The sequence below is a fragment of the Canis lupus genome, chromosome 25 (assembly GCF_011100685.1).
Source record: "Canis lupus familiaris isolate Mischka breed German Shepherd chromosome 25, alternate assembly UU_Cfam_GSD_1.0, whole genome shotgun sequence".
Taxonomy (NCBI): domain Eukaryota; kingdom Metazoa; phylum Chordata; class Mammalia; order Carnivora; family Canidae; genus Canis; species Canis lupus.
Window position 1 is genome coordinate 5,137,246 of NC_049246.1, and position 21,555 is coordinate 5,158,800.

Sequence of the window (21,555 nt, forward strand, 5' to 3'; positions counted from 1 at the left end):
TATATAGCTCCTTCCTAGAAAATTCACATATCAACATCTGTGCATCTGGACTGTATAATAAATGAAGGATTCGTATTTTGGAGAAAAATGAAAATTTGTCATTTATCTTGATGCTCTCCTCTATCTAAAGACCTTTCCTTTTTTTTTTTTTTTTAATTTATTTATTCAGAGAGAGAGAGAGACTGAGAGGCAGAGACTCAGGCAGAGGGAGAAGCGGGCTCCATGCAGGGAGCCTGACGCGGGATTCGATCCTGGGTCTTCAGGATCAGATCCCGGGCTGCAGGCGGCGCTAAACTGCTGCACCACCGGGGGTGCCCTAAAGACCTTTCCATCTCTGCACTAGTCACTACCTCTTTTTCTCCAATTTCAGAAAATCCATCTTTCATTCTGTTCAAACCAGTTAATCACTCTACCTGGGATTTGGTCCTACCCATCTTGCTGCCTCCTTTAGCTACTGTCTTCTCTTTGTCCTTTTCCTTCCTTCGTTGAGCTTCTAGGTATCAGTTTCTACCTCTTCCTCACTCCTATTCACTCCTTTTGGCCTCAGTCTCATCCTCTACTTAGGCCAAAGTGGTAGGGGAATATATATGAATTAATATGTTAAAAGCTTGGAAAACTCTATCCATCAATTAAAAAAAAAAACAAACCTGTGTAACATTTATATTTAAACCCAAAATTTTCCAAACACACTTAGTTATACTTTTTCTCCTTTGTTAACATATTTCAAAACACCTGTGTTCCTAGAAATATCACTTTGAAAAATGTTGAACGAGTGTTCCTTGACTTCTAGAGCACACTACTCTCTATTGTTCTCTTCCTGCTTGACTTCCTTCTTGGTATCCCTGATGGGCTCTGACTTTGGACTGTTGTTCTTCTTAGATAGTCTCACTTTTTCTTGGGTGATTTCAGTGTTTCTTTTTTTTTTTTTTTAAAGATTTTATTTATTTATTCATGAGAGACACAGAGATAGAGAGAGAGAGAGAGAGAGGGAGAAAGAGAGGCAGAGACAAAGGCAGAGGGAGAAGCAGGCTCCATGCAGGGAGCCTGACATGGGACTCGATCCCGGGTCTCCAGGATCAGGCCCTGGGCTGAAGGCGGCACTAAACCGCTGAGCCACCCCAGCTGCCTGATTTCAGTGGTTTTAATTGTAAACTCCATGTCCCACTTGGCTCTCAAATTCCAAACCTTTATATATTTGACCAAGCTGAACCAATCATCTCCTCTCCCCTGAAACCCAGTGGTCTTCACATTCTTGATCAAACACATTTGATAGTTCCTATATCATTCCTACTCCCAAGACAGGTTTCCCTTATTCTTACTCCTCACAACCAGTCCATTATCACAGTCCCTGACATATTAGTGTTTTTGGTTTGTTTGCTTTTGTTTTTTTTTTTTTTTTTGAAGCTGTCCCCTTTGCTTTGTTGCCACCACCAATTTAAATTTAGTTCAGTCTCTCATCACCTCTAGTTCAGACAACAACCTTTTACCTCACGTTTGGGCATCCTAAAACATTGAGCTACACAGTCGTCTGAGTGATTTTTGAAAAAATATATAAATTGGATTTTATCATTGCCATGCTTAAAGTCCTTCATTGCCTCATTATAGCCTTTAGGATAAAAATCCAGGTTTCTTATGGCAAATAAAGCTCCCCCAGCAAGCTTGTTAGTCTCAACTTCAGAGACTCCTTGCCTCATACTTTTACCTAAATAACTTAGAACTACTGTTTCACAGGGAAGGTGATATTTTGGCATATGATGTTTTCCATAGTCAGCAACAACTCTTTATATTTCCTAAATCCTTTACTTATGTTTCTGGACTCAAGATAGGAAACACCTATCCTAGGAAGGCTTTCCAGAATAAACATGGTGGTCAAGGGTCCTGTTTTGTGTTATTGTGGTTTCCTTTGTATATCTAGGTTGCTGTTGTTTTTCATTGCCTGTTTTTCCTCTAGACTATAACCTCCTTGGAAGCAGAAACTTTAATCATATGTGTTTTTTTACTCCAAGCACCACCATAATGTCATGCATATAGTAAATATTCAATATCTACACTTGTTTTGCTTGGATAACCACATCCAACCTCCACCAAGTAGGAATCTGGCATCGGAAAATAAGGACCTGGCAGGTCCTTCCAGCTCTTAATTTTTACTGTGTGCAATGAATTTTGACATTTTGTATTTGAACTTATTTTTTTTTATTTAACTTAACAAAAATATGCTGGTAATGATACACATAGCTGATTTGCTTACCCACCAATGGGTTGCAACTTGGAATTAAAAACCAAGCAAACAAACAAAATAAAAATAAAAAAAAAAAAAAAACAACAAGCAAACACTGATATGGTAGAATGAACAAGGGCTTTAACAGAATCAGAAAAGTGGTTGCTTGTGATGTGATCATTAGTAAATACCATAATGTCTAAACTCTAATCTCCATACCTTAAAATGAACTACAATATCTAATTCAGTTTTAAAATTATCACCTGTAGTATTGTTTTCTTTCGACAAATGTAAATTATGTCTCTCTGCTTCATTTGCCCAACCACACCTACCTCTTTACTACCTATCAAACTCATTTTGCTCTCCCCCTGAAAACTGGTTGGTACATTGAGATTCCTCTTCCTAGATTAATCCTAGATGGAAGATTTTTTTCTGTGATATCTGGTTCTTAACTTTCCTATTTTATATACAAATTGAAGGAATAATACTACAACTATATTTAGCATTAATAACATAAAATGAAAAAAAATCCAACAGAATTTTGGATTAAAAAAGCATGAAAAACTGCAATCAGTCATCATCCCCCCCCCCCGCCTTTTTTTAAGGATTTTATTTTTAAGTAATCTCTACGCCCAATGTGGGGCTCAAACTCACAGCCCGGAGATCAAGAGTCCCATGCTCTACTGACTGCACTAGCCAGGTGTCCTGTAATTGGTCATATTCTGATCAACTAAACTGCCTACACATTCTATCTGGAAAAGGACACTTAACAATATTTAGATGAGCAACTCAGTCTACTTTCCCTTCTTTTTTGCTGATTAAAAAGTTCTTATATTTATTGGGCTGATGATTTGAACTGATGAAGTAGATTCTACTGTGATAACCACTTATAGGTTGATGGCCATGTAAATGCATGTTCTTAGTGCTGACTGCTTAAGGACCTGTAGGCTATCACTCTGACTCTGTAGCACCAAGCTACAGAAATAAAATAATCAAATAAATAAAATATTTGCACTATGAGAAGATTTGTCCTTTTGTATAGTATGTCTCTAAATGTAGTGATAAAATCAGTTTATGTATAATGTTTGAATTAGTTCCAAAGTCTTCTAGAGAGAGTATCAGAGGTCTCACAGGTATGGCAGTGTGAGATGATGAATACTCAACTCTTCCTCTTCTCTAAGTTGCCAACATCCACAGTTTGACGATAAGAAAAGTTTTGTTATCATCCATTTCTTTGCCTTCAAGTGTGACAAACAAGATGACCCATATATTTCCAGTAGATGATTAATATGCTCATTCACATACTTTTTTATAAAAGCATAGGAAAGTTTAGTCCTGCATATAGGAGAGATCTGGTGTACTGATAAGTTAGCTCTGTTCTTGATCTCTCCTGCTTTTCAGGTTGGAAATAAGTATAACTATAAGTCTTAGAGGAATTACTTTATGGGAAATCCTCTGTACAGAGAAACAAGTAAAAAATAAAAATTAGTCTCGACTAGAACACTGTATTAGGAAGAATAGACATTGTTGTGGTTCATGAAACACTTGCAGCATAACAAAGGATGGCTTCTTAAGGAAAGATGTAAGAATGTTATATATGATCTGAAGCATGGCTGATGGTCTACTAAATAATAGTTGCATTTGTCTTTTTATTATATTTTAAATTTACATAGTTTGGTTAGCAGGAATGTGTTATGATTAAGAGTACCTTAAAAGTGTTCCTATAGACTACAGGGTTGAAAGAAACATACATTTTTGGAACTGATGAAATAATGGATTATAGCAAAATGTTATAGGCTCTAAAATGGTCTTGTGCACATTGTAAAAATAATGAGGACAGAGTAAAAAGGCTAGTGAAGGTAAAGCTTTTATTTTTATAGCTCTTTAACTGAATCAAAAAATTAAGTCAGAAATTTAAATATTTTAGCTTTTGTAGGCAATGAGCATGTTGTTAATGTTGTCTTCAAGAGCTCTGTGAATTCTCTGTTTGAAGCTGAATGTGAACCCTTTGGGTATACTATTTATGACTGGCAAAGCAACTTCCTAATTCAAAGAGAGAGAAAAAAGACTTATAAAGACTCATAAGGCTTTTTCAACATCAAATAGCTTTTACTAAACAATATTTTGATGAGTTAAGTGTGAGTGAGTCAGGGACATATGGATTAAATTTCCCTTGAAATACACATGGGCTTAAAAATTAAGGGGAAAATACTGAGCAAAATGTATTTTAGAGAATCCAGAATGTTTAAAAGACATTTTCCCCCTAAATACAAATGTCAGATTGATTCAATTCCTAGTTACATTCTGTAACTAAAACTACATAAAATAAATATGGAGAAATCTTGTAAAAACTACTAGTTTTATTAGGGAAAGACTGTTCATTAACCATATGCAAACTGTATTGCACAGAGTAGTTAGGCTTCTGCAGATATGATCTGAGTATGAGTTTATCTGTATCTATATAACATTGAACTTGTTCCTTCTACAGCACTTGTTCTCTTATTCCATTGAACAATTATAATAAAATTTTTCTGTTTAGTTTAGAATTTTTTTAAATAATATTTTTCTCTGAAAAACTTTCAGCTTTTAGAATTTTGTTTCTGTATTTTTATTAGAATTTTCTAGAATCTTGAGTTCTTCCTTCTTAAATGCTATATATTTTGTTTTATCCTCAATTTTTAGGTAACATTCAACTTATATATAAACAACTTTGCCTCTGTTACCTGGACATTCCAAGTTAGAATATCTGAAGGCCTACAGTATCTATCTGATGATCTTAATTGTCAACTTTCATTTATTAAGCTAGACCTATTTTAGGTTGTAACTTCCTGGTTACCAAAGTTACTGAGAGATAGTGGTGGCAGGGCTAATTATCCTGATGATTTTTTTTTTCTGTCAGTTTCTGAGTCCCAGGGTTCTGCATCCTAAGAGATGTTAGTGAGTAAGCAAATCAGCGTGTGAATGCAGTAAAACAGAGACTTAGGGAGGTAGGAATGGTTAACCTTAAAACAAATGCTAAGCAAGTTTCCAGTCCCCAATTATTTGATACTATTTTTACTTTGAATCAGTAGAATAAAGATAACACAAAACAGACAAAAAATTTGACTAGTGAACAACATGAAAAGCAGTCTGAAAAGATATAGCCCTCTTACATCAGTGAGAGTATACCTGAGAACTCCTTAGGGCATTAAAGGTGTGCCCTGCAGGGAACCTGTCACACAGGAGAATTTCCTTCTGATTACATCCTGTTTCTCTTAGATGTCCTCCTTATTTCTATATTTTTTCATTCTTAAATTCACATAATGCATTTTTTCTGAGTTGCAGATTTTTGATTTTGTGGGTGGTATAGTGTGTGTGTGTAAAGGATTACAAATCTAGCACTTTGAAAAAGCCACATAAAAATATCCAACTCATATTCCAACACTTTTTTCCCATGTCGCTAGTTTTCTATACTAGTTACTCTTTTTAAATATGCAAAATAATATTATGATCCATTGGTTATACAGTATCTCCTTCATGTGATAGAGAAAACATTTTTTGTTTAAGAGTCACGGTGGTATCTTGACTTTAAACATGGGAACCTTAGGAGATATTTAGTTAAAATGATACAATTAGCAGCAGCTGGGGTAGAAGTAAGATTAGTTCTTACCTTGAAAAGTCAAGTGACGAGTTGAGTAATTTGAATAATTCAACTGGTATGAGCATATGATTTAATAATTCAAGCACCCACATACTTAATTTTAATAGCTTAAAATTTTTTGCTTCTTGGTTTTGTATAAAGGAACTAGATAATAATCTCAGCTTTCTAGCTTATTTCATCCTACACTAACTCTTTCAATGGGAACCTTTTAAGGACAGGTAATTGTATTAGAAGATTTCTTCATGGTTCAAAGGTACATGGGATATGGTCACTATACTTAAGGAGTTTAGAGTCTAAGAGGAAGGAGAAAACATACAGAAAGGCATCTTATATAAGCGTCTTAAGAATGATATAATCAAAATTTTAGTGTGGCTATAATAAAAAAGACAGATAATAACCAGCATTAAGGATGTGGAGAAGTCTGATTCTTGCACACTGCTGATGGGAATGTAAAATGATACAATCACTTTGGAAAACAGTCTAAGGAAGCCCAGGTGGCTCAGCAGTTTAGCTCTGTCTCCAGCCCAGGGCGTGATCCTGGAGACCTGGGATCGAGTCCCACATCGGGCTCCCTGCATGGAGCCTGTTTCTCCCTCTGCCTGTGTCTCTGCCTCTCTCTTTCTTTCTCTATCTCTGTGTCTCTCATGAGTAAATTAATAAAATCTTAAAAAAACAAACAAACAGGGGGGATCCCTGGGTGGCACAGCGGTTTAGCGCCTGCCTTTGGCCCCCAGGGCACGATCCTGGAGTCCCGGGATCGAGTCCCACGTCGGGCTCCCGGCATGGAGCCTTTTTCTCCCTCCTCCTGTGTCTCTGCCTCTCTCTCTCTCTCTCTCTCTCTCTCTCTGATAAATAAATAAATAAATCTTAAAAAAAAAAGTCTAGCAGCTCCTCAAAAAGCAAAAAATAGTTATTTGACCCAGCAATTTCATGCCTAGGTTTCTCAAGAGAAACGAAAACACAAATGTTGACATAAAATGTTGTACATGGCTGTTCATAGCAGCATTAAGCACAGCAGCCGGTGATCCCTGGGTGGCTCAGTGGTTTGGCACCTGCCTTTGGCTCAGGGCGTGATCCTGGAGTCTCAGGATCAGGTCCCGCATGGGGCTCCCTGCATGGAGCCTGCTTCTCCCTCTGCCTGTGTCTCTGCCTCTGTCTCTCTCTCTCTCTGTGTCTCATGAATAAATAAAAATCTTAAAAAAAAAAAAGATTACAGCAGCCAAAGGTATAAACATGCCAAATGTCCATCGATTAATGGATAAACAAAATATGATATATCTATATAATGGAATATTATTCACAATAAAAAGGACATGCATGCTAGAACATGGATGAGACTTGAAAACATTATGTGAAGTAAAAGAAGCTAGTCACAAAAGACCACATATTATACAATTATATTTATATGAAATGTCCCAAAGAGTCAAATCTCCAGAGGCAGAAAGGAGATTTGTGGCCCACCAGGGCTGTGGAGTGGCCATGGGAGAATTCGGTGGAATAGCCAAAGAATATGGAGGTTTCTTTTTTGGTGTGATGAAATGTTCTAAGATTGTGATGATGGTTGCATAACTGTGAATATACTAAGAAACATTAAATTGTGCCCTTTAAATGGGTCTGGTGTATGGTATATGAATTATGTCTCAATAAAATTATTACCACAAAAAAGTTATGGGGTGACAAAAGTGGCTAGTGAATACTTCATAAAGTGTTTAATATAGTTATAAAAAATGGGTAGAGATTTTGACAGGTGATAAGGGAAGATGCAGAATAGAGATGTGCGAAGGATATTTCAGGCAAAGAAAGAAGTTTGGATATTGGTGTAGGCCTGTGGAAAATCTTACAAAGTGGATGGATGGATTACTGGTAATAACAGTTTACATATATAAACAAAAAAATTTGTCTTTAATAATTTTCAGAATTGGTAAGCCATAAAGGACCCATAAGTATGATGATGAATTCAGAATTCCCTAAGTTGACAAAATTTGTAATATTTGGAAATAGCAATATAGAAGTCTGTACAATTCTATACCTACTACAGAAAATATTTCTACTGTCACTTGGTGTATGTGACAGAACTATCACTCTAAAAAAAATGAGGTGCATTTTATCAGTGGGACACAATTCTATCAGTTGAATTAAATCATTCACTTGTCAATTCATATAAATTTGAGTTAATCTTAAATTTTAGTTAATGATTATTTCATGAAATAATCTGCCAAGCTGAGTTTCAAATTAAAATATATACTGGGATTTTAGATTAAAATCAGTTGAATTATACTAATTAATTTCAATGCTTCAAGTAACAACATAATTAGTAAATTGAAATTTTTTAGTTATGTATGGGATCTTAGGTGCTAATTCACTTTGGTGAATCACTACAAACTAAAAAAGCAATTAAAATAAATTAAGTTAGGTGGTATTAATATAATAACTAATTCATTCACATTCTTCTATATTATATTAGCCATTTGCTACAATGCATAATAAATAGAGTAATTAATAATCACATACATTTAACTTGCCTTTTGAGATGAACAGCTTGGGAAGAAAAAGAACTAAAAGTGAAACAGAAAATTGTATGACATTTAAAGCTGTAGAACTTTGTGGACCATTTTCTCTTTATTAAAACTAAAAAACTCAAAGACAGACAATGGGAAAAAACACAAGAGTCAATATTTAAATAAAGTGGTGCTAAAAACCCCCCTCTATCAGATTTTTTTTAACTTACCAGAATGACTTCAGAGAACAGATTTATAAAACTGAAATTAATTATTGTGCATATTCACAGACTTCTAGATATAGTATAATGGAACCAGTGTAAAAATTGACGTATAAGGTCTTGTTTTTACATTATTGTAGAAGAGTCTTTAAGTATATACACATGCATTTTTATTTTTTATTATTTTTATATTTATTTATATTTATGTATTTATTTATTTATTTATTTATTCATTAAAAAAAATTATTCATGAGAGACACAGACACACAGAGAGGCAGAGACACAGGCAGAGGGAGAAGCAGGCTCCATTCAGGGAACCCAGCGTGGGACTCGATCCTGGGTCTCCAGGATTACACCCTGGGCTGAAGGTGGCGCTAAACCACTGAGCCACCGGGGCTGCCCTATACACATGCATTTTTAAATATACTATTTGTACATTTTAATTCAAACCATAAACTATGTATTTTAAAGGAAATACATTATTTTATTTACTTCTTAACCTTACACAAGCTACTTAATCTCTCTTGGTCTCTGTAGCCTCATTTGTAGAATTAGGGTAATAATGGTATCTAGTTTATAGAGTTACTGTGAATATTAAATAGGTTACTGCATATAAAGCTCTTTGAACACTTCCTGGTTCTTAGTAAGACATGCTAGTTATAGTTACTCTTCTGACTCTTTTTTTGTTTTTATAAACAGAAATTGATCCTAGCTTTTAAATCTCCAAATATCTTAACTAAATTAATAGTTCCCTTAGTTTTCTATTCTTATTAGCATCTTTTTTTTCCCCTGGTATTTAACTTGACTATTAAGAAATATTGCATAATGACAAATTACAATGCATGGTCTCCTCATCTGTGTGTCAGCAAAACAGAGCTTTGTAAGAAGAGGAAAATGAATTATGCTAATCAGCAGATTTAGGTTTACCATTATTATTACAAAAATAGTGTCCTCATTCCCAGAATATCTAAAATCTACGAATTCTAATTATTTTTATATTTTTGAAGGTATATTTCTTACACTACTAATATGTAAGCTATATCACTAAGTCATGAAAAGATAAACCTGTAATTTTCATCTCAGAGGTAGAAAGTGGGCATTTGTTATTTTACATAATATTTCCAGACACCAAGTATTAGATTATATTCATTTTGTGCACAGATTTTAGGATCTCCTGGATTTTATTTTATTTTTTTCTCCTGGATTTTAATGTGGACTTAGCTCTCCTATGATAATAGTGAGGTGTTCCTTAGGATAGTACTATTTGGTTATTTAGAACAATAAATTACATATAAGAAAGTCATTATCATTTAACAAATTTTAATTTCTGAGACAAAGACAATGAAAACAGTTACATATTTTCGTAGTCAGAAATTTCATTAACAGCTGATTTTTAAAAAATCTAAGAATACTTGTTTATAATTAACTTCTAAAAATGATTTTTATGTGACATTGTCACTGTCACACCAGTCTAGTTAATAGGCCTCAGCATTTACAAAATAAATATATATCTATATATCATATATATCATGCAGACTATTTGTTACCCTTACTTCTCCTTTCACAAAACATCCATCCTTTCCTTCTTTTCTACCGAATTCAAAGCTCAGAGTCACATTTGTGGACTGCTGTTTTAAAGAGGAACATTATAGACTAGATAGGGGATCAATATTTTAGGACAGTTTGTAAGATTTATCAGACACAAGGATAATGCAAAAAGAGTATTCATTAAAACCAGGTGGAAATGGATAGTAGTGAATCTGCTCAAAGAAAAATCTGTTTAAAAGACAAGTTAGGGGGCACCTGGGTGGTTCGGTAGTAGGTTGAGTGCCTTCAGCTCAAGTCATGATCCCAGAGTCCTGGGATTGAGCTCTATGTCAGGCTCCTTGCTCAGTGAGGAGCCTGATTTTCCCTCTCCTTTTCCTTGTTCTTGCTCTTGCTCACTCCCTCTCTCAAATAAATAAATAAAAATTTTAAAAATTCTTTTAAAAAAGAGAAATTAGAGAAGTCTTGACAGAATGAATTGGTCAAGAGCCACACAATTAAATTTTTAAACAATTTATTGCAAACATACTTTCATTGTTCTTTAGATATTTTAACTTAATGTTATTTTGGGAATTTTCCTTATAAGTATAAATAATATTAATAATTACTCTAGCTACCATTAAAAGAAAGAAACATAAAGAAGTTATGAGTCTTTACTGGATTTTGCCTCTGATAGTATGGGGCAGATCTTATTATAATAAACTTTATGGTACCAGCCAAATTTGTATCAACTAATTAATTACCTTTATAACAGGAACTAAGGACCAGAGTCTAAACTAAATTGTATAATTACTGAGCATATTTACTAGCACATTATTTATGTGGATGGGGAAAGACAATGTATTATCTGAAAAGGTCATGAGTCATGTTTATAAATTTTCTTTAGTTCTTTAAAATCAAGAATAAAACTAAGAAAAGAGAAAACAAATCTGTGGGCAAAATGAAACCACAGACTTCATTTGCTTAAATTTCCAAATGGCCTCAGAGAAAATCTCAGAACTTTTAAAACAAAGCACAAAAACAAGAAACCAAAACTTCAACATTTGCTTAGGAATTCAAGGCAAACATTTGTTCATAGACTTAGGATTAGTTTTAAACAGGACAAATAATTTTCATGATACAGAAATGTTAGTGACATAGTTATATCCAGGAACTGGCATTAGAGTGACCTTATTAAACATTTTCTAGATGAGAGAGAATAAGGTGCTATCTCTAGTTTACAATTAATAAGAACATCTCTTCGATAAAATAGAGAATCTCTAACTGGCAGAAACATCGTTGGAGGTTTTCACAAAGCATGCCAGATAATTTTGAGCACATTTCTGGAAACAAGAGTGCTATTTTGTAAACCGAATGATGAGTATAATTCCACTTTTCTATTGCCATCTGCCACCCGAACACTGTACGGGCTGAAAATACATAATTGAGGTAAAACCCAGCCACTTTTCGAGATCTGAAGCAGGAGTTTTTAACTTGAGATCTAGTATATGATTCTATGGACTGTTTCCAGGGGTCAGGGAACGCTCTGAAGTTGTGTACAAAATTATATGTACACCTTCATGAAGCAATCGGTTTTCATCAGGTTCTCAAGGATGGTTTAAAACCCAAACAAGGTTATGGCCAACACATATATCCATATTCACATATCCCACATGGTTGTTGCAGATTCTGCTCTCAATTGACCTTAGACCAGCACCAGGACAAGGTGAAAACAAGAATGTCTGCTAATGGTGGAGACCAGCAGTGTGGGTATACAGAAAAGCACCAGGGACATTCTGAAGAGTGGCAGTAGCAGGGAAGACGTGGCAATTCGAGTGTCAGCTGACTGACGTGGCCATTCTTCATAGTTGTTAGCAGGCTAGAGTCACAGGTAAGTCATTAAATCTATCATTCTGTCTCCCCTTCCAATTATTTAGGCAGTTAGATGGGACAACTTATGCTATGTACTATTTCTCCTGTATGAAAAAGTTGCTCCTCATTACAAAGAAAGTAGATGCAGCGATTCATTTATTATTAGTAAAACACACATTTGTTTGGTAGGTACTTTCCTCTCTCTAATGCTAGAAGTGAGATGAAGTAAATTATTAATGTTCACATGATTCAGCATCGTTCCAACCACTGGCACCAACTCATTTGCCAAGAGATCGATCTTAAATTGGGGAACTTTGTGTGTAATTATTACTTACAACAAACAGAAGAAAGATACTTAAACATTTACCTGCAAGATTGTCGATTTCTTTCTCCTGCAGGAGACTTACTGCATCATCATCTCCTTCCAGCATAAGTTCTGTCTCTGCATTTTGATTCACTATTGCTTGACTTCTGAAGGTTTTCTTGGACTTTACCACATCTTCTTCAGTGCCTAATCACATTGGAAATATAAGAATTTAGGTTATTATGATTGTTTGGCTTTCAGTATTAAAAATAACCTATTACTTTCTGATAATTACATAACGCATTTACATAGGACTTTACAATTACCTTCTTTTACCTTCTTTATCTTGTTCAGTGTTTAAAATAACTGAGAAAGGCGCGGTGGTGGTGGTAATCAATAACTGACCCTTATTTACAGAGGAGGAAACAGGCTGAGAAAGCTCATTCCACACTGAGTGACCAAGAGTTGGCTGATGATTGAGAAAATCTTGATTCTATAAATCCATGTCTGGGGGCTCTAAGATGACCACTTTTCTATAAAAAATCTGCATCTCATCACAAACTTGGTTTTCTGATACATAAAAGCACACAATTTTGCTCAACTATACTTTTGTGTGAATTAGATAATCAATTAGTCAGATCATTTTTGAAGATAGGTTAAGTATGAAGAAAACAAGAACATGCCCATATCTGAAAAGTGAAGTGGTTGTCACTGGGAGGCTACAACTGGGTGGAGTTAGGCATGATGCAGACCTAAAATGTGCTGGACAAGAGCTAATTCCTTAACAGTCAGTGAAATCAATAATGTTTTTCTAAACTGATAGCCTTATTTTGTTATATAAAATAGCAGAGAGGGATCCCTGGGTGGCTCAGCGGTTTAGTGCCTGCCTTTGGCCCAGGGCATGATCCTGGAGACCCAGATCAAGTCCCACGTCAGGCTCCCTACATGGAGCCTGCTTCTCCCTCTGCCTGTGTCTCTGCCTCTCTCTCTCTGTGTCTCTCATGAATAAATAAATAAAATCTAAAAAAAAAAATAAAATAGCAGAGAAGGCCAAAAGTACAAAAAACAAAGTCAGTCAGAAAAATTAAAATATAGCCAAGGCTGACCTAGCATTAACATGTCAATCGAGTAAAGGTTAGAAATTAAAATGCATTTGAATCCCTCATGCATTTGACTCAACAGATATAATTAATATTTATATTTCAATATTATATTTCAGTATTTTAATAATAGCCACTTTAGCCACTTGTTTTGGCAGGTGATGATGTCTCTAAAATTATCTGAAGAGTAAGTAAACTTATGTATATATAAGTTATATATATATAATTATAAATATTATATAAATTATATGTATAAATATGATATATATAAATTATATATAGAAATATATATGGCTTAAAAATATCCTTATTTCCTATCACTTGAAGTTGGAATTCAAACTGGAAGAAAATGTAATTTACTGTGTTTTAGCTGTACTGGTAGTATATAGGTTTCAAGGAAGCACATTTCCTGGGAAAATGCCTACACATTTCATTAGGTGTGGTGGATATATTCCTGAAAATGGGAGCCTAATAAATCACTTCTGGACGGTGGTGTTGTATCATAGATCTAGGGACTGTTAAGGTGTTTGTGTACATATGCAATCACTCTCCAAATCTTGTCATGCCTTTTGCCAAAATTCCCTCCAGTTAACAATTAACAATACTTTTGGTGCATTCTCTCGGGCTCAGTGTAGGACTTCTGACAGTCCATTATTGTCTGTGATATCTACCCAACCATTTTCTTGGAAGTACATCTAGCTGCCCTAAAGCTTACATTATAAAACTATTAGCCTCTTTCATTGCAACTTGCACACTTCTTTTGTCAGGATTTCAGAGCCAATTCTGTTTGCTAGAACATTAATAAGTTGGCTCATAAGTAGCACATACATGAGTAAAACACATGTGAGGAACACCATCATGTCACAAAAGCCCTATAGAACGATACTGTCAGTGAGGTATAGTCTATCAACCTAACTCTTACTGGATAATAGCATTTGGAAAGCATGGTCAAAATATAGCTTAACAACATAAAGTAATAATTGTTAAATATATATTTTGATAAATACTACAGAAACAAACAGTATTATTACAATTCAATGCTACATGGGATGTCAGGGGCATTAAATGGCTTATGTATATTTTTCTTTCACTGGCCCACAGATGATTCTTTCTTCTGGAATAAAAGATTGAGGACTCATTACTGAATGCTCCAGAACTTCATTTTAATTTTATTTGGTTTCTTGATGATACAAAGCCAGGAAAACAGAACTCTTCTAGGGGTAGCTATCTTTGTAATTTGTTTGCCTCTTGGGTAGTAACTTAATTTGAGACACTCAGAGCTTACATTATCTGAGAACAAAAAAGGCAAGTCCAATCATTAATAGCTGAGAAGCCTCTCTTGAGGTCTTTATAGCCATATTTCTATTAGACATATGCAGCTTGGTATTCCTAATTACACTTCCCTTACTGAATGAATCATCTACTGCTTCTCCACCTCCCCCAATTTTGATGAACCCACTTATCTAAGCTACAAACCTAGGGGTCATCCCGGAAGGTGACCACCATGGCCCTGGCTCAGGCCACTACTCTTTTGGTCTAGAGGTTTTCAGGAGCTCCATTATTCAGAGAATCCCCCATATTTTTGTCAGAGTGATTATTACAAAGCAAAAATAAGTGGAAGATATTTTCCTCCTGTATAATATTTCCTCCCAATCAAGAACACTTAGTGCAAGGCTTATATGATGGGAGTCCAATCTAAATTCCTTAGCGTGGCTGGTCAAGACCTTTTATCCTCTCATGATCAGTTTTGTGTCTTTTCTTGCTCCCCTGTTAGCAATGCTACACTATTTATAGCTTCCAAAATATGTCCTTAGACCTTTTTACCTGGACTAATAGTATTTCTTCTGTATGGTATGTTCCTTCCTTCCTCCTTTTTGGGGCTTGTCCTATCTGATCTTTAGGTGCCTTTCCAAGCCAACTGCTCTGCACTTTCACAGTTTACACAGAACTCTACCCTGCTGTACAGGTGTCATCTGTTATGTGTTTGTCTTCTCCACTGGGCTACAGCTTCATTTCTGCAGCCTCAGTGTGGGGCACTCAGGGGATGAGTAACAAAGATTTGCTGAATGGAGTTCAAGTCTACCCACCCTGTGTTCTCTGATTTCTTAGGGTAAGTTTGTGTGCTCCTTCCCTGGTTCTTGCACCACACCTTATAAATCCTATTACTGGAGCTATAGGTATTGTAACTGGTTGTTTGCTTGTTGTCTCCACACAGCCTGAAAGCTCCCTGATTATTGCCAGCCTAGCCTGCTTCTGTCTTCGTATTCTCAGTTCTTAGCACATTGCCTGTCACAGAGCAAGCCCTCACATATGCTGAATAAATGAATAAACTGAGACAAGAAAGTTACCTCTGGGTATTTCTTAATCTGAAGAGGCTAAGCTTTCTCAGAGTCTTGGTGATTTGCCTCCAGTGTGGGGACAAACTAGAGAATTTATGTATTTACACGAAAGGGAGCTTGGTTCTTTATAGGAAATAATCAATAAAACTCTTTAAGTAGAGTCAGCCTGATAAAACAAATTTTTCCTTGTGCACAACCATCCCTGTTTAATCTGCTTTGTCATTATGAAAAAAGCTTTACATTAGTCTTACATTGTTAAAATTGAAATCTACAAATAAACGTAGTCAAAGGAAGGTGAGCTCTGAAATGTATATTAAGCTTTCAGTTTCATTCTCTCTAGTTTTAAAACAATAAAACAATTATGTCTTTAAAAGGCATATGGTAAACTGATCCATACCAACATACTGAACTTACCATCCCTGTTGTAGTGTTATAATTGGAGCTCAGTAAAATTCCTGATTTTATGGAACTGCATGAAACATTTATCTAAATTAAAGTGTACAAGATCCAAAGGTGCTTTTCAATTGCAATATCTTTTATGAATTAGAGTTTCATTCATCAAAATTACAAGCAAAAAGAGGTAAGGTCTCAAAGGGCTGTCTCATTACAAGGCTTATAAACACTGTCCTTAGAAAGAATTGGTTTAACACCCAACAAATCAAAATCTGATTGGGAAGAGAATTTATTTGAGATCATCTATCTTCAGAAGACATGTTGGACTGAGTGCACTTCTTGGCCTCTTTAGCCATTCATCAAGAAATTAACAAGCGAATACTACAAACCACCAGAACTCTCTAAATTTGAGAATATGAATTATGTGTAAAATTGGATAGGCATATATAGGTATATATACTTATTTTCTCAGAAAACATCAAAATGCCATAAATTGGAAAGGTTCAGGAGTAATAAAATGCCACCAAGTTATAGATTAATCCAAATCCAAAATTATTTTTATGTTATTTTCCACATCATGTCACAAATAACAACTACAAGCATTCTATACCCATTAGATTTCTTAGTAAATATATATGCTTATAGCTCTGTATATGAAAATGTTTTATCTAATACAAAATAATGTTACACAAACCTAAATAAAGTTCTTCTTTCATTAAATTTATCTTAATAAACAGGAACCATGTAAAACAAAGTATATTTTAAAACTGCAGTAACAAGAGAATTAAAACGTATTATCTTTTAAATAAGTCAAAATATAGAAATGACAAATTGGAGACATTAAGTTATCTTTTTTTAGACATTAATTTATCTTAATAATATTCAAATAATGTATGTCTATCTGGAAAGTTGGGACCATCAAGGCAAAGAAATTATTTTATGTGTCCTTTTTTTTTTAAACTGATAATTATAAACAGTTAATATAAAGAAAAAGACTACATAGTAGTTTGAGGAATTATTCTATACATACTCTTTATAGCTCTACAACATTTATACCAATAAAGATAAAATGTAGTTTACAGCAATAGGGAAGCTGTAGATTATATGTGTGGCTAATGTACACAGAGAAAAGATATAAATCTGTAACAAGCCAATTTTAGCAGAGAATCATCTTCATTTGCTTCAATGTGGATGGAACTGGAGGGTATTATGTTGAGTGAAGTAAGTCAATCGGAGAAGGACAAACATTATATGGTCTCATTCATTTGGGGAATATAAAAAATAGTGAAAGGGAATAAAGGGGAAAGGAGAGAAAATGAGTGGGAAATATTAGTAAGGGTGACAGAACTTGAGACACTCCTAACTCTGGGAGACAAACAAGGGGTAGTGGAAGGGGAGGTGGGCGGGGAGTGGGGGTGATTGGGTGACGGGCACTGAGGGGGGCGGGCACTTGACAGGATGAGCACTGGGTGATATGCTATATGTTGGCAAATCGGACTCCAATAAAAACTCATACCAAAAAAAATCATCTTCTTACCAGTTTTATACTATTGCTATTTATTTTGCACTAAGTATGGAAATATGGATTTAATTTATTAAAAATTATATGTGTATGGGGACAACTGGGTGGCTTAGTGGATGAGTGTCTGTCTTTGGCTCAAGGTCTGATCCTAGGATCTGGGATCGAGTTCCGCATTGGGCTCCCTGCGAGGAGCCTGCTTCTCCCTCTGCCTGTGTCTCTGCCTCTCTCTCTCTCTCTCTCTCTCCCTGTGTCTCTCATGAATAAATAAATCTTTAAAAAAAATGATATATGTGTGTATGTGTCTATCTATCTAATCCGAACCTATTATGTAAGAATACATTTTCAACATTATTTGATCTGTACAACTAAATACATGGTCTATGATTCATGATTTGGCCGCTACTTCTTTAACCTCACTATTTTACCAACTTGGTATCTTCATATCTTATATTCCCCAAGAGCTGGATGCTTCTGTTCCCAAACAAGCAAAACTTTTTCAAGCTTTGAAATCTGACATATGTAATTTCTTTTACCTGGAATTCTTTTACTTGCCTTGTTCTTCAAGGCTCAGTGTAGTTGATCATTCCCTATTCTGTATAAACTCTTTACCTTACAAATAAATCACAATTTATTATCCTGATTTTTTGATATTTTTTCTGGAGTCTTTTATTTAGGTATTATCTTATCAGATACGTGTCAGATATCAAACAGAGTGGCAATCCATACATGTTGAAGCAGACTCTCCTGCTTCTCTCCTTCTGAGCAGAGAATGAGGGGCTCAATCCCAGGACCCTGAGATCATGACCTGAGCTGAAGGCAGAAGCTTATTAACCAACTGAGACACCCAGTGCCCCAAGATTTGCAATTCTAACTTCATTTTTCCCTCAAATATTTATTAAGAACATATATATTTTAAAGATTTTATTTATTTATTCATGAGAGATACACAGAGAGAGAGAGAGGCAGAGACACAGGCAGAGGGAGAAGCAGGCTTTATGCAGGGAGCCTGACATGGGACTCGATCCTGGGTCTCCAGGATCAGGCTTTGGGCTGAAGGCGGCGCTAAACCTCTGAGCCACCCAGGCTGCCCAAGAACATATTTTAAAAAGATATTTAGACCAATCTCTTGACTTCAGTTACTCCATCCGCGAAAGAGGAATAAGTATTTATCAACCACACTCCCCTAGGGTTACTGCAATGGTAAAATGAGACACTGGATATTAAAATACTTTGAAATGTGTGAAGCTTATTTACATAATAAGCTTTCAAAAGTGCTTATTAAAATTTTGGTAAAATACATAAATTAGAAGAGATGTTAGAAAAGTTTACTAAGTATAACTTAAAATTGAACAAGAATACAGCCAGTGCTTTATTGTTTATAATGATTCTTCTAAAATTTATATAAAGGAGGAAGAAGGCAGGCTGATGTGAGAATTAAAATACTCAAGATAATTCATGCATGTAAGGTCTCAATACAATGCTTAACCAACAACAGGTATTCAACAAATAACGGTTTGCTTTCCTTCAGTTAGGATTAATCTTTTTCCCTCTGCCATGCTGTCATTACTCTGTTTATATTCACTACAATGAAATATGAGCCTTCAGCTCCTCCATTGATTGTATACTCGCTGAAGACAGGAAGGTTAGCTTGTAGGCAGGTGCCATGAAGTGCCTGTGAAATTGAATGGAGTGTAAACAGCTTATATTAAATATTATTTCCTTCCAATAACCATAATATTCATCTAAAGATATTATTACATAAAACTACACAAGCATCTATGTATTTGACATGTGTTTTTGATTTTGTATACCAGTATGTTAAAAATATAAAAATTGTTACTGTCTTAGAAATCTGAAGGGGAAGAACAGCTTTCTCAGCAAAGGTGATACCAAAATTTGCTTTAGAGAATTATATATAGAAAATGCATTTAATATATACTTGTCTTCCATCATTGGAAGAGAATAGGAAAAATGGAAATTTAGTCTCATTTCAATTTCATCTAAATGTAACATTAGGAAAAATTCTAATGTTTCTAAACATCTGGAAGTCAGTTTCACAAAATGACATACTTTTGTGAAAGAGAAATTCTTTTCAATATTCACCACTTCATGATAGACTGTAAAATGTGTTTTGACAAAATCTACCCCTATGTAAATAAGATAAAATGCTGCAATTCAATGTCAGTTATACTTCAACAATGAAAAAATGCTGCAATTCTTTTTCAAAACTAAATGCTTTCCTTTAGAAGTATTAATGATGTATGAATTCCTTGGGATATTTTAAAATAAATAAAATTTCCTCATTAAAGCTGAAATCTGAGCAACGAATACTTTTACAGAATAGTGGTTTTAGTGCCTCTAAGTGATATTATTTAATTTTCACTGGAAGGAAAAGATTTTAAGATAAATATACCTCTCAACTAATTACATTAGATATGGTGACATGTTACCATGCAATAATACGTACAAATCTATTACTGAAGACTTTAGAATTTTGAACATTTCAAATAAGATAAAAGAATGTTTTTTACTATATTGGGAAACCTATGACTCAAAAATATTTTATATTGACCTTAACATGATATGAAAGCAGTAGATACATATATATACACAATACTCATTATTAGTTTACTAAAAAGTAAATATTTTTCTTTGTAAATAATTAAATTCAAAATTAAATTTTGTTTTTGACTTGATAGCACATAGTATTTCTTTCCTTAAGAAACATAAATAATGCTGACATAAAAGGAAAGACTTTCCAGAGATTAAGGACTAAAAGAATCATGGTTTATATAGTACAGGATTTAAAAAAAATCCAGACATTCCAGTAGAAACATCCTCACAATAAAAATTGCTAGTGATACTGAATGAAAACACTACTACAAATTTCAAGTATCTTTTTTCTCTTTTATACCTGATGCTGAGTCAGGAGACTCACTTCATCAACACAAAATCATTTTATGAAAGCAAGTGTTTTCACAAATGAAATGGATGGTTTCTATTTGCAGTTTCAAATACACTTTAAGTAAAAATCTGAATGGTTATTGGCCAGATTTCATAAACACAGATAAGAAATCTGGACAGTTCAGACATCAAATTCCTCCTTTCTTAGTTGGGTATTTTAGTCTGAATGCATTAAATTTAACCATGGTTCTCACTTCATTTTTGTTGATTGAGAGAATATATTGAACAATCCAAAATAGATTTTATTTTATTTTATTTTATTTTATTTTATTTTATTTTATTTTATTTTATTTTATTTTATTTTCAAAATAGATATTATTTTAAACTACCAAAAAACTAAAAACCCAAGATACCAGATTCAAATTTATAATAAACTTTATTCAGAAATCAAAATCCTTGCCTGAATCAATAATTGATGTTACTTATGGTCCATATTAGCACATCCTTACATCACATAAAATTAGAGTGCAGCATCCTCTGTGTTTTAACCGGTGAAGAAGTTGCACAGACTTCTGTTTGCTTTAAACTAGACAAACGTTGTATCTGCAGGTAAGCTGTCCTCTGAAAAGCTCGAGGAGAATGTTCAGTGATATAGCAAAATGTAGAATTAGCAGTATAGGCGTTAATTAAGATACAGTGTTTGTAGAAATTATTCTAAGTGGTAAATTCTTATTCAGATTAGTTATGCTTGTAAACAATTTACTGGACTATAAGAAATAAAATAAGAAAATGGCCACCTAACATCAACAGTTATTGCTCAGTGGAAAAGGACAGCAAGGACACTTGCAAGTAAAAGAATTGGATCAATATTAACGTGATTTTCATTTCATGCTTCCCCAACTCCAGTAAGCTGACAATATACCCTGATTATGTGAACTGCCTCAGAGTAACAGAGAAAAGGTTATTAGAGCAAGAGGTGGAAATGGAATGCACTTTTTATATTGACAGGCCTGCTAATAG

General features: G+C 34.5%; 1 protein-coding gene across 13 annotated transcripts in view; it reads right to left on the reverse strand.

Moving 5' to 3' along the window:
* Positions 1-21,555, reverse strand: part of NBEA (neurobeachin) — a 674,010-nt gene that overhangs the window by 210,340 nt on the left and 442,115 nt on the right. For 7 of the 13 annotated variants that reach the window (XM_038573291.1, XM_038573292.1, XM_038573296.1 and 4 more), the window contains 2 exons: positions 12,341-12,484; positions 8,381-8,413 (listed from right to left, as the gene is read on the reverse strand). In XM_038573291.1, coding sequence (XP_038429219.1) covers positions 8,381-8,413; positions 12,341-12,484 — 177 coding nt within the window. The remainder of the gene's footprint in view (positions 1-8,380; positions 8,414-12,340; positions 12,485-21,555) is intronic. The other 6 variants (XM_038573300.1, XM_038573294.1, XM_038573298.1 and 3 more) reach the window with 1 other exon arrangement.